This window comes from Cavia porcellus, unplaced genomic scaffold, assembly GCF_034190915.1.
Source record: "Cavia porcellus strain 051 isolate PalLab524CR breed Dunkin Hartley unplaced genomic scaffold, mCavPor4.1 scaffold_8, whole genome shotgun sequence".
NCBI lineage: Eukaryota > Metazoa > Chordata > Mammalia > Rodentia > Caviidae > Cavia > Cavia porcellus.
The window spans coordinates 20,869,156-20,881,783 of NW_026947491.1; the positions used below are offsets into that span (position 1 = coordinate 20,869,156).

General features: G+C 41.5%; 1 gene segment (V, D, J or C); it reads left to right on the forward strand.

Annotated features, from left to right (window-relative positions):
* Window positions 1-5,000: 5,000 nt before the first annotated feature.
* Window positions 5,001-5,515, forward strand: LOC101788957 (Ig heavy chain V region 1B43-like). The segment is given in 2 exon segments: window positions 5,001-5,113; window positions 5,196-5,515. Coding segments are annotated over 2 exon segments (366 nt in total).
* The last annotated feature ends 7,113 nt before the right edge of the window (window positions 5,516-12,628 follow it).

Below are 12,628 nucleotides of genomic sequence, written 5' to 3' on the forward strand. Positions count from 1 at the left end.
GTTTTCATGAAATCAAGCTTTTTCTTTGTTTCTCTGTCAGTTTCATTACTGATTGCACAATGCAATTTCAATGAATCCCTTATTCACAACTAAAGTGATTATACTCTCTCAGTAGTATATAGGTGTAGAAATATTTAACCATTAAAATTACTTCTCTGCTGACAACAGATCTAACTCCGCATGTAGGGATTCTCATCCTGTAGGGCACTTTCCTATTCTGTTCACACAGAGACTTTTATTCTGAATGTCTGGACACAACTGTGTGTGTGGATCTGAGTGTTCACCTGTTACTAGATCTCTTCATTTCCCCACCCTGGGGATGTATGGTGATGCCTTGGAGATCTGTGGTAGATTTCACTGAGGAGGGTCTCTCTAGGCATCTCATTGGTAGATACCATCGTGCTGTCACACATTCTCCAGGCAAATGGGACTGCCTGAATTATATTTATTAGAATAGCTAGAGTCGGTAGCAGTGAGTCTCAAAAATTCTTATGGAAAGTCTTCAATATCATGTCTTTTTGTAATTCTATGTGAATTTTCTATATTTACATTATCCTAAAAAAATTAAGTGTCTTAGCAAGCTGACATCAGCATATTTGGAAACACTGTTGTCCACTTATTCCTCATCTTCTAGTTGACCTGAAAATCTGACCATGGATCCATCTAAGAACAGAATACCCACAGTAGAGTCAAGACCAAGTGAGATGGCCCAGCCCTGCCCATTAAGGAACCTCAACTCCAGCTCTCTGTGCTCTCCTGAGTCCCTGAGGACAAAACTGGGCCAGGCCTGAACTCTGACTCCTTCTCATATAAAAATGATTAGGAGAGAGCTTTGGGATCTTTGGGATTTGGGCATATTGGAAAATGCCTTTGAGTGGATTCTCTAAGATGCAAATCACAGTTGCTGTATGTCTAACAGTTTAGGTATATAACAGCCATTTATTCATAGTTCCAAAATTATGAACAAAATTGAGTATCACAGAGGGAATCTGGGCAAGCATTTTGATATAATAATCTATTCATCTTTCTATCATCTGTCTATTTAACTATTTGTCAATATTTCCATCTATCATAATTTTATATATTCTATGCTCTGTCATATTTCTATTGACCCATCAACTTTATATGCATTCACCTTTCATTTATGTACCTACTGTAAATGTATTGTTTATTCACATCCTTGTTACTCATTTTTTTTAATTTTGTGCTTTGTCATTTTATATCCTTTGTCTGTATTATCCAAAATTTATCCATTTTGTATCACTGTGTTCATCAACATCTTAAATATTTCATCAATTGTCATCTACCTTTCATTGATGGATATATCATCAGTTTATCTTAACTGCTTTATTAACATAAGTGATATACAAAACTGTTTCTTTATAGTCTGTAAGAGTTATATTCTTGAAAAGTTGCCTAAGATGCTGAGAAAATGGTGCAGCGCACAAGACCAGTTTCCCATGATTTGCATCCTCTTGGCAATATCTTGACAGCACTACGTTGGAGGAGACTACATTTTCTTAAAAACTGTGCTTTCTTTAAATATAGCAGTTCCTGCCCTCAGTATTAGTTACAATGCAATCAAATTTGATGCTTACTCTGCAATCAGCAATCCTGCAACACAGTACAAGGTGTGTATTGAAAAGTAGAAAGAGCAAAAATGTGTTTTAAATTTGGACCATGCCTACAAAGTAGAAAGTCTCCATACACTGAAACACTCTCTCTCTCTCCGTCTGTCTGTTTGTCTGTATCTCTCTCTCTCTCTCTCTCTCTCTCTCTCTCTCTCTCTCTCTCTCTCCCTCTCTCTGTCACACACACAGGTTTCCATATTCATATCAGTTTCACTTAAGTAAAGTATATTTAAATTTTGAAAGCCCATATTTTCACAAAGTTTATTTATCATTACCAGAGTTATCGATTTATTTGCTGTGTTTCATTACTTGTGTAATTCTCAATCACTCATCTATATATGATGTTGCATGAAATAGGAAAGTGTCATCATCAAACTAAAGGATACTCCCCTCATGTTATCAGTTTGTTGTTACTCAGAAATACACTGACATGAAGGAAATGACCCCCACTCCTTACCCATACACATTCATGGTTCTTGAAGGCAAAGCTGAGGCAATGTCCTCACACCAAAATCCTTGCCTCCCTGAAGTCACCATGGAACTCACCATCCAGCTCATTATGTGAAGCTAAGCAATCCTCATCCTTCATCTTCCTCTGCTCCTCACCTGAGACCAGTGTAATCATTGAACTACCCTGTATGAAAAGACTAAGAGTTCCTTTACCCAGTGTGAAGAACAAGGCTGTCTTGCATTGTCCAGCCAGGGTGGGCCCATCTCCCTCAACACACCACCACATAGGATGGAGCTAGATCTTCACCGTGGCTCTTTTAAATTCCTGCTTCCTAGAAGATCCTTCAAAGCTCTGATAATGAGTTGTGTGTATCCTGTTGTGTCTTTTTCAGTGTCTTTTCAGCTTTAGGGATGAGTAACGAGATATGCTTTTAACTTTGTTGGATCAGACCCTTGATTCTTGCTAGCAACAGAATAAATCTGACCTCTGAAGTGACATAAGTTTGCTTCTCCAAGCTCATAGGGCAAAAACATATTTTCAGTGTTGAAAATTAGGCAGACAAGAGTGATAGTGCAGAGAGATCAATTACCTTGAAAAATGGAGGAATGAAAAATGCAGCATCACTGGTTACAACTATTCCCTTTCTCCAAAGTCACTGGGGCACACAGTGGGGGAACAGTGACATGGTGAGAATGCATGGCTGGAGGCGAGCAGAGGACCAGGGTGAGTGGAGAACTCCTTGAGAAGTGACATTAAACTCACAGATTCCTCCCAGAGCCCTCTAGGATCTCAAGGTAAAGACCAAAAAAACCCTCAGGACTTTGTCAGGGAGAAAGAAGGACAGATCCCTGAGATCATCAACAGGTGCCTTCTCCAGACACTCAGGGAAAGAGCTTTGGTTACAGCTTGTATCTAGAAGCTCCCCCATAGCCTCATGATCCCATTCATAGGAAGATGTGAAGATGGCTTGGTGTGATACTGATATTAGGTTGTGACATTTGGATTCATTGTGTGGATAAGGGAAGGCAAAACCTGGATGTGTTTGGCAGCACTCAAAATTATTTTGGCTTTCATGGCATAAAAGCGACAGGCAGATTGGCTGCTGCTGCTTCCCCTACTTGCTGTCTTCTGCCAACTGCCAGGAAATGGGCTTTTCACCTCTACAGTGCCTCTCATCCATGCCATTCTGTTTCAGAACCAGTTTACTAATGACTGAATTCTTTACAAAGTGTGTGATAAACCATTCTTCATTTAACTTCCATGGCAGGATTTTGTCAGCAATGACAGTGGTAATCAAACTTATCTTTGGTGGATGTCTGTAGTGACTTAACACCAGCTGAACTGAATCGGCATGCTGCCGAGTGTGGATGTCCCACCTAAGCACTGGTGGCAACAACATAAAAAGAGTTGGAGAGGAATAATTGTTGTTGTGTGACCATGTTGGCCTAGGTGCTGTTGGTTTTCCTTTTGCCATGGGTTCACCTGGATGAGCTTATTGATCTTTCCAGATGTGAACTGGGTTGTTGTCATCATTAGTGGAGCTCGGGACCTTGTTGTCACTAAGAATGAAAAAGTTCATTTTGGGGAGCTCTGGTCCTTATTTTTCAAATTGCTTTCTGGCTCCAGAGGGAAAGATGTGTGTGGTTCAGTCTCCTAAAGAACTGGCTTCCTGGTATGAACTGCTATTTTCATCAGAGGAGCAACTTTGAACCTCATCGCTGCTGCGGGTTGCTGTATTAGCTCTGGTCCTTAGTTTGAGTGCAGCTTCTTGCCTCCTGTACCGGTCCCTTGGTCTGCTGGCACAGATGGTCCACACCATGGTACACTCTTTCTAGCTTCCCCTGCTGACCTTCGCAGTGCAGATTTGTGAAACAGACTCGCATGAGGCATTTTCATGGGCTCTAGGTCTTCAACTGGGCTCATGCAGGATGTTGCAATGATATCCAGGAACTTAGCTGGATCCTTTGCGTCTTAGTGCATAAATAGGTTTCTTGCACTTTTTTTCTGGGTGATTATTGAGAATAAAGTACTATAAATTGTGTGTCTTGTATTCTTTTCCTTCCAATTCTGACTACAACAGCTTTGAGAAAATTGTTCATGGTTGACAGTAAAATACTACCAATTTCAAAAATTTCATTCACTAACTTCAAAGATTCATGTGAATATCACCTCTTCCAATACCAGTACATTGCTATGATGTGTATGATATTGATAATATATCACTGCTCAAAAGGAAAAAAACTCTAGTGAGATAAATGTTTTGAATTTAGGAATGCCTTCCAGAGAACAAGATGAGAAGCTGAATATAGAAAAGGAATGACCATCCCATTGATACATGCCAAGGTCATGTGGGGAATGGAAACTTAACCCAGATGGCCTTTTTCTTCCTCAGATGATTAGAAAATTCACTGTGAGGCAGAATCAAAGCATTTAATTCCAATTTATGCTGGCTATGCTCAGGTGGGACTTGGATCACAGGATGTCTTAGAGCAGGAGGCAGGTGGACCTCTCCTGACAACAAAAAAGACAGTGAAGCAAGTTCTCAAACAACAAAAATAGAACCAAATCAGAGCGCTAAGGGAGGACACAGGGAGTATGCTGAATTTTTAGATGAAGAACAAGCACCAGTGTTAATGAAAAGGAAGTCAGACTGGGGTATGGAAAGGCAGACGGGCCAGGAGGAATCCTTCCTGCAGTCAGGAAGGTGGGGTGATTATCATTGCCCTGATTCCACCACTCCTATGAATTCTACTCCCATTTATCAGACTAACACCAAGCTAGAATTCAGAACAAGAAATTCCTCTAAGCAGCACAAAAAACAGACAAGCCCAGGACTTATGGTGCCCTTTTTATAGGAAGTGTGAACCCTGTATGCAAATATATGCTCACACATTAGATTGAAAATCCACACAGGGGCTGTGGACCTCAGAGCTCCATCCCAGACACGGCTGAGGTCTTCAGGAAAGGCAGTGGTTTGGTCTAAACATGAGACTTCTGGGTCTTCTTTTGTGCCTGGTGACAGTTCTCAATGGTGAGTGTCCTCCATGTGAGACTTGGGTCCATGGAAATGTTACCAAAGCAGGTGACTGACGGGAAGGTTTTATTGATCCTAGGCATCTTCTGTCAGGTGCAGCTGCAGGAGTCGGGGCCTGACCTGGTGAAGCCATCGCAGACCCTGTCCCTCACGTGTACAGTCTCTGGATACTCCATCACCAGTGATTATTACTGGGCCTGGATCCGTCAGCCCCCAGGAAAGGGTCTGGAGTGGATGGGGTACATAAGGTACAGTGGTAGCACTGAATACAATCTGTCGCTCCAGAGCCGCATGTCCATCTCCAGAGACACAGGCAAGAACCAGTTCTCCCTGCAGCTGAAATCTGTCACCGCAGAAGACACAGCCACCTATTACTGTGCAAGAGTCACAGTGCTTTGATACAAGTGTGAGCCCTGACATAAACCTCCCTGCAGGGAAACTTGACACCAGCAGGGGGCGCGCTGCTCACACTGCTCTAGGGCTAGCTTCACTGCCTTGTGGTGACAGACTGGATGTTTTTTTCAGTAGTGAAAGAACAAGGATTTTACAAACATTTTATGTCCTTGAGCGTTGAATGCTATGTTTTCATTGAATCAGGCTTTTATTAATTTCCCTATATATTTCATTATTAATTGCACAGCACATGCAATGTGCTTTTGAAAGAAGCTGTTTTCCATTGTGATTACACTATTTCAATGGTTTCCAGGTTTAGCAATATTTAAATATGAAAATTATTTCTCTGTTGTTTGGAAGTCTGCACTCCAACCTCAGGTGCATCTGAGTTGCGTCTCATCCCGAAGGGCAATTTCCAATTCTATTCTTGCAGAGATTTTTACTCTGAATGGCTGGACATCACTGTGTGTTGATCTGAGTGTTCATCTGTTATTGGAGCTGTTCATTTCCCCACCCTTGGTGATGTAGGCGGATGCCTTGGAGAGCTGTTCTAGATTCCACTGTTGAGGGGCCTCTCTCGGCATCTCATTGGTAGAGACCATCATCCATCATGCTGTCACACATCCTGCAGTCATAGGACACTGCCCAAGCACTGTTTATTTGGTCCTAGATTCATTAGTAGTGAGTCTCAGAAACTCTTATGGAATGTCTTAAATATCATGTCTATTTGAAATGTTAATTGACTTTATTATATTCACATTACCCTCAATAAAATTTGGACATCTTTGCAGCTGGCATCAACACATTTGGAAACACTGTTATCTACTTGTTCCTCATCTGTCAGTTGACATGGGAACAGTGAGTGACCTGACCACTGATACATGAAACAGAAAGGTGCCCACAGAAAAGTCAAGATCAGAGAGAAGGCTAGTGCTTTCCCACCAAGAAACCTGGACTCCAGCTCTTTTTGTGCTCTCTTGGGTCCCTGATGACAAAGCTAGGCCCGGTCTGGATTCAAACTCATGCATGGTGTGAATTCGTTGGGAAGGAGTTTTGGGATCACAGGGATTTGGGGACATGGTAAAATGTCATTGGGAAGATTCCCTAAGATGCAGATCTTGGTGGCCTTATCTCTACGGATTCAGATGTGTAACCAGTCATTTATTCATTGCTTCAAAATTTTGAACAAAGTTAAAGATTATGGAAGAAATCTGAGCAAGAATTTTACATAATTGTTCATCCTTTATATCATCTGTCATTGATCTATGTGTGTTTTTAGCCATGATTCAATGGATTTGCTTTTCCGTTACGTATCTATTAAAATTTATTATTTATTCAATCCTGTTATCTACTTTTCATTTTGTTCCTTGTGTTTATCTGTCCATCATGTATGTATCACATACAATTTAACTATTTTGCATCACTCTGTCAATCCCCATCTTAACTATTTCATCATCTTTCATCTACCTATCATTAATGGATGCATCATCTGCTTATCTCTATCAATATTGGTGATATAAAAACCATTGATGTAATTTGTAAAGACTGATATACTTGAAAAAATTGTCTAAGGAGACTGCAAACACGATATAACCCACAGGACCTCTTGCCTATGATTTACTTCCTCATGTGAATCAACTGACAGCACTGCAGTGGAGGAGACTACATTTTGTTAAAAAAGTGAAGCTTGCACATGACACACAGGCTCGCACTCCCTATCCTGAGTATTTACTAGAGAAGAATAAGTCTTAATGTTCCTTATGCTATCAGAATGCAATGTCTGTATTGAAAATTAGAAACTGTAAAATGAATTTTAAAGTTGGAGCAGGTGTATAAACAAGAAATCATTCATAGATTGACTACTGTTTTCCATAAAAGCACAATATTTACTCCTGCCTATGGGTGACACTGTAGACTTGTGCAAGGTGAGGATGTGGCTTACAGATATCTCATCTCACATCTGGGGACTTTCAGCTCGAGCGGGTGACATGGTCTGACTGCTGTCTTTGCTCTCCCTGGACATGGTCCATGACTAAGAGAATGAATGTCCTGCTATGCCCACTAGTGTCCTGAGTTGGGAGCTGTCCCAGAGCTTGGTCCACATATCTCCTCTCTGCTCTCACCTAAGACACAGCTGGTGCACCTTACTCTTTGGCCCTGTGAGAACCAGCAGCTCCCAGGTCAGCCCATGTCTCCAGAGACTCTCCTCTCTGCTACCACCTGCACGTCAGCATGCACTGGCTGATGAGGAGAGCAGTTTAGGTGCATAGTTTTCAAGCACTTTTGCTTTTGCATGGAGTTCATTCTCCTAGGCATGGACTCCAGATGCTGCCTCAGTGCATTCTTCCATCTCCTCCTCATTCCCAGGAACCACTCTGACTTGAGGTTCTGCAGCTGCAGGTGCAGACACAGGTGTTCTTGCTGACCTCTCTGACTGGTTTCCTATGCTCAGGAGAGGGATGGGAATCAGCCTCCGCTTCTCAGCTTGTCTTTCACTGCTGCCTCTGTCCGCTGCTCTGTGAGAAAGAGGTGGGAATCAGGGGTCTCCCAACCACTGGTGCTACTCCAGGGCACATTGTTAAATGGAGATGAATAGAAGCCTCTGCCTCTATGAATCAAGTGCTCGGGATTTGGCTCAGCACCTAGGAGCAGGGCCACAGGGCTAATATCTTGATTCTTGAGTTTCAAGTCACTTCAAGAAACCTCATTAGAAGCAGATTGGTGCTTGCCTGCTTGATCTGAACATATTAACATTGATTTTCTTGAAGGCGATTAAGTAAAATTTGGGTTTTCATTCAAAGTAAGTTTACTTTCTTGTACTAGCGCCCCTTTGAGTTTTTGCAGACATAATTAAAAGTACTGCTCAGCAGTATGTTGCAGAGTGGGTTCTCAGAGCTTCACCTTCTGTCACAGGAGAGGGAGATATGTGTCTTCCCTAGTGCAGGGAAACGTGCACTGCATAGAGCATTAGGGATCAGCTCCCCACTTCAGTCCCTTCTTGTGTCAGTCAGCCATTATTTCTCTATGAGGCCAGCTGTTCAGTATACCCCAAAAGCAGTGGCTTCCTGAATTTTCTGACATGCGCCCTTGTTTTTTTTTTTTTCTCTTAAGTTTAATATTCTCTAGTGAGTGGCTCTGCCTTCTTTCACTACAGCAAATTCCTGCCATAATAAATTTCAAAGGGAAACGTGTTGTTTTGTCTCACAGTTTTACAGCTTCAAAGCTGTATTGAGAAGTTCTCATGGTTTCTAGGATTCTCTAAGTGCAATGGATGATAATGCAGTACACATTCAGCGCAGAGAAACTGCACAAACTCCCAGAAATCAGAAAAGTGAGAAGATCCTGGGTCTGGAAACACCCTACAGAGGTGTGGTCCAGGGATCTACACATATCCCTCCAGCCCCATCTCCCAAAGTTATGCCATTGCCTAATGCTCCATGGGCTGGGTGCCACGGCCTGAAAACACTGCTTTCAGTGGATATTTATTCATAAAATAGCATGAATTCTGGCATTACTGCCTCAGCTCACAGGATTTTACACATTTCTTTGCTTGGAAACTCCATGAAATTTATTATTATCCATTCATTACTTGAAGGACACTTTGCCTGACTCAGTAACTTAGCTAATGAAAATAATGCTACAATAAGCATGGTAGTAGATAACTTCCCGTGATATACCAATTTTAAAATTTTGGAATATATCCTAGCAAGAGGATTTATGAACTATACAGATTTTCTGTGCTTTAATATTTATAGAATATTCTTGACAGTTTCTACTGGAGCTGAACCAATTCTTATATCCTGCAGAATTGTAATGACTTCTTTCTACACGGCCTCACCAGGAATCATCATTATTTTATCATTCATCTTGTACACATTTAAAAGGAGGTAGCAGTTAAAGGTACTGTATTTTCCATTTTCAGTTACATTTCTAGAATTGTTATGTTGAGAATATTTTCTGTGCCATTTGGTCCATTTGTACTTCCTTTACACAGACGTCTATTAACATCATTTTTCAATTTTAAATATTTATTATCATTATAGTTGCTATTATTGTTTTCATTATGATCGCTATTGTTGTTACCATTATGATTTATAGTTTTTCACTTCAGCATGCATTGTTAATATAACCATGTTGTCACGTAATATTGTGCCAGAAAGTTTAGATGATGTCTTTGCTTTCTGTCAGTTAGTTCCTTTATGCAGAACATTTCTTTCTAGTTGGATGTCCTTCCATTTTAAACTTTGTGTCAGTTTACATATGGGGAGAGACAGGTTTCTGATCTCATGGTTCACCACAAGGACACACATTTCCCTGAGCACCATTTTCTGAAGTGAGCACTAATGTCCAAATCTGTGCTCCCAATGCTTTTGTTGAAAATCTTTCAGCTGTACAGGTGATGATTTGCTCTCAGAACTTGTTCTTTGCATTGCTGTACCTGTTCATTTTTTGCGAGTGATATGCTTTTGTGGATACTCTATCTAATCTATATCCATTTATATAATCTATTAGAGTGGTGCCAAATGATGGCATCAGCACTGTTCTTTTCATCCAAGATTTTTGCGTGTCCTAGATTATTTTTGTGAGTAGAGGAATTGAGGGATTTTGTTTCTACTTCAGGGGAAAACTCCATTTTTGCTACTAGAGGAACTGGGTTAACTGCGTGTATTTATTTAGGTAACTCTAATTTTGCATGTTGAGTGATCTCCAAATGTAAGTGGGTAAAGCCTTCATTCCCGGTACCATGTTTAGCGGGTGCTATGCACATTTAAATTTTGTCATTGTGGGAGGTTTCTAGGTATCTATAATCACCCACTAGAAGGTACATAGAACCCAGCTGCCCAGTGTTCTCTGTCTGCTCTGTTGTGGGAGGCGACCTCTTGTTCACGCTCATCTTCCACCATCATGTGCCACCCTTCACTGCTCTCATCAAAGTCCAAACCAACTGTGTGGCAAGGGCTTTCTGAACATAACCATCTCTGTACAGGAAATGGTACTGAGAACCCATCAATGGGATCATAGAAAGTTAAATGTCAGATGCACAGCAAACAATGTAGCTAGAAACAGTGTAAAGAGGCAAAAATCACAGTTCCTTTATTCAGGAAAACTTGCAAGTGTTTCTGCTGTACCAGACCAATGCTGGTGAGGATCCCTGGGAAAGTACTGTGAGACCACTGCTGTGAGCACACTGCTCTGCACAGAAGCAGAAGGTGCAGATGCTGGAGATCTGAAAACCCCAGAGAAACCTCAGGGCAGTCACAGCCTCACACTCCTTTAACATCATCACTGACAGTGCAGTGGACAGCGCAGAGAGCACCTGCTTGTCTTGGGGAGGTTTATCTGTGAATCCCATGACCTGGGAAAGGACTGTGTGGGCCTCCTGCCTTCTGAAGCTGATGAAAAATTCTGGATATGAAATTTCACATTACAGTGAAATGGGGCCTAGGAACACAGTATTTTGCTGTCCAGGCTTTAATTATGTCCAGTGGAATTTCTTGTGAAATGAAAGTTGTTGCTTCCAGATTTTGAGAGAAATGTCCCTAAGCTGTCTACACATTCTGCTCTTCCTGTGCCTCAAACACGCAGTTGCAAAAATCAGTTCTTTCACTGGGATGGTCAGGTGCATGAATAACAATCGAGAAACTTTGATCTTTACTCCATTTATCACAAAAGCTGCTTTTAGAAGTTGGCTGTGTAGTTTCTGTTCTTTTTCAATATAGTGATGAGAAACTTAAAGGGCAGAAGGATATACTTCATTCTCAGTGGACAGGAACGAATGATGTATTTGAAATTTTATTGTATCTCCTGCAAGCAATTTATTGATCTTTAGATGGCATACATAGTGACACAATAATATATTTTTCAATAGTATTAAATAGTGCAATTCTCCAAGCATCTTTAATGATATAACAGATTATGAGTTTTTTTATTACTGTTGACATTGTTTAAAGGTTCTTTGGAAAAATATCCAGGGACAAATATCTGATGTCTTTTTTTTTCAGCCATTAGGTTTAGACTGGGCCTTATAAGTGATTCTGCAACAATGAAATCAATCTGCAAATTTGCAAATTTGATGTATCATGATAACATGAGTCTTCAGGGTCCATAGAAAAGATGCAGATTGACACTGCCTTGAGGATTCCCAGGGTTCCAGACAGCAAGAAAAGCCCCAATTTTGATAGTTCCGAGACTGAGAATCAATAGAGATGAAAGGTTATAAATTTTCAGTATGAGTCAATGGAGAATGGAAGTGGATTTGAGTAAGGACGCTGATGTGGATCCTGACAGTGATGCTTCCCTATACTGTAATTTTTTGTTGTGTGTTGAGCATGTGTACACACACCACTGTGATGCAGGTAACTCTCATCCTATTAGCCTTGGAACAGTGTACTGGTTTCTATCTCCCCAAAGCTGCCCTTCATCTGAGAGCACACCCAGCTCTCCAGTCATCGCCTATCACCCCAATGACCTATAGTGACAGGACCTTGGCCTAGAGCTCTGGACTACACAAAATGTGCTGGGCTCTCTAAGGGCTCAGTCAACATCTCCCACCCAGGGGAAGTTCCCCAACAAGGATCCCCTCTTTTTCCCTCATGACTTTCTTAACAGGAGTGCATTCCACAAGCACATGCTCCATGGAGAACCCAGATACTGGTTTAAATTTGGGTTCTTTATCAGATTTTAAGACATTGTGAGGGGTTTGTGGACCTGTTCTTTAAGATGAATGAGTAGTGTCCACTCCTCCTCTGTGGTGGTGGACTCCACATGTGAACAGCAAAAGTACTCAGCCAGGGCAATGTGGGGAAGCTGCACCTGAGCTCAGCACTCCCTGTGGTTCTTTCAGCTGCAGCTTCAGGAGTCTGGACATGCCCTAGTGAAGACATCATAGACCCTGCACTCACTGGACCCTGTCTGTTTATTCCCTCACTGCTGATGTCTCTGGGAGCTGAATCCATCAGCACAGAGAGAAGGAGACTGACAGATGGGGCAGGATGGTAAGAGTGGACATCCAGCTGATAACTCATCGCTGATTTGCCAAGTTAACATCATAGTACCACATCTGAGAACCAGTTCTCCCTGCAGCATGACTCAATGATCAAGAGGAATTTACCGTGCAAG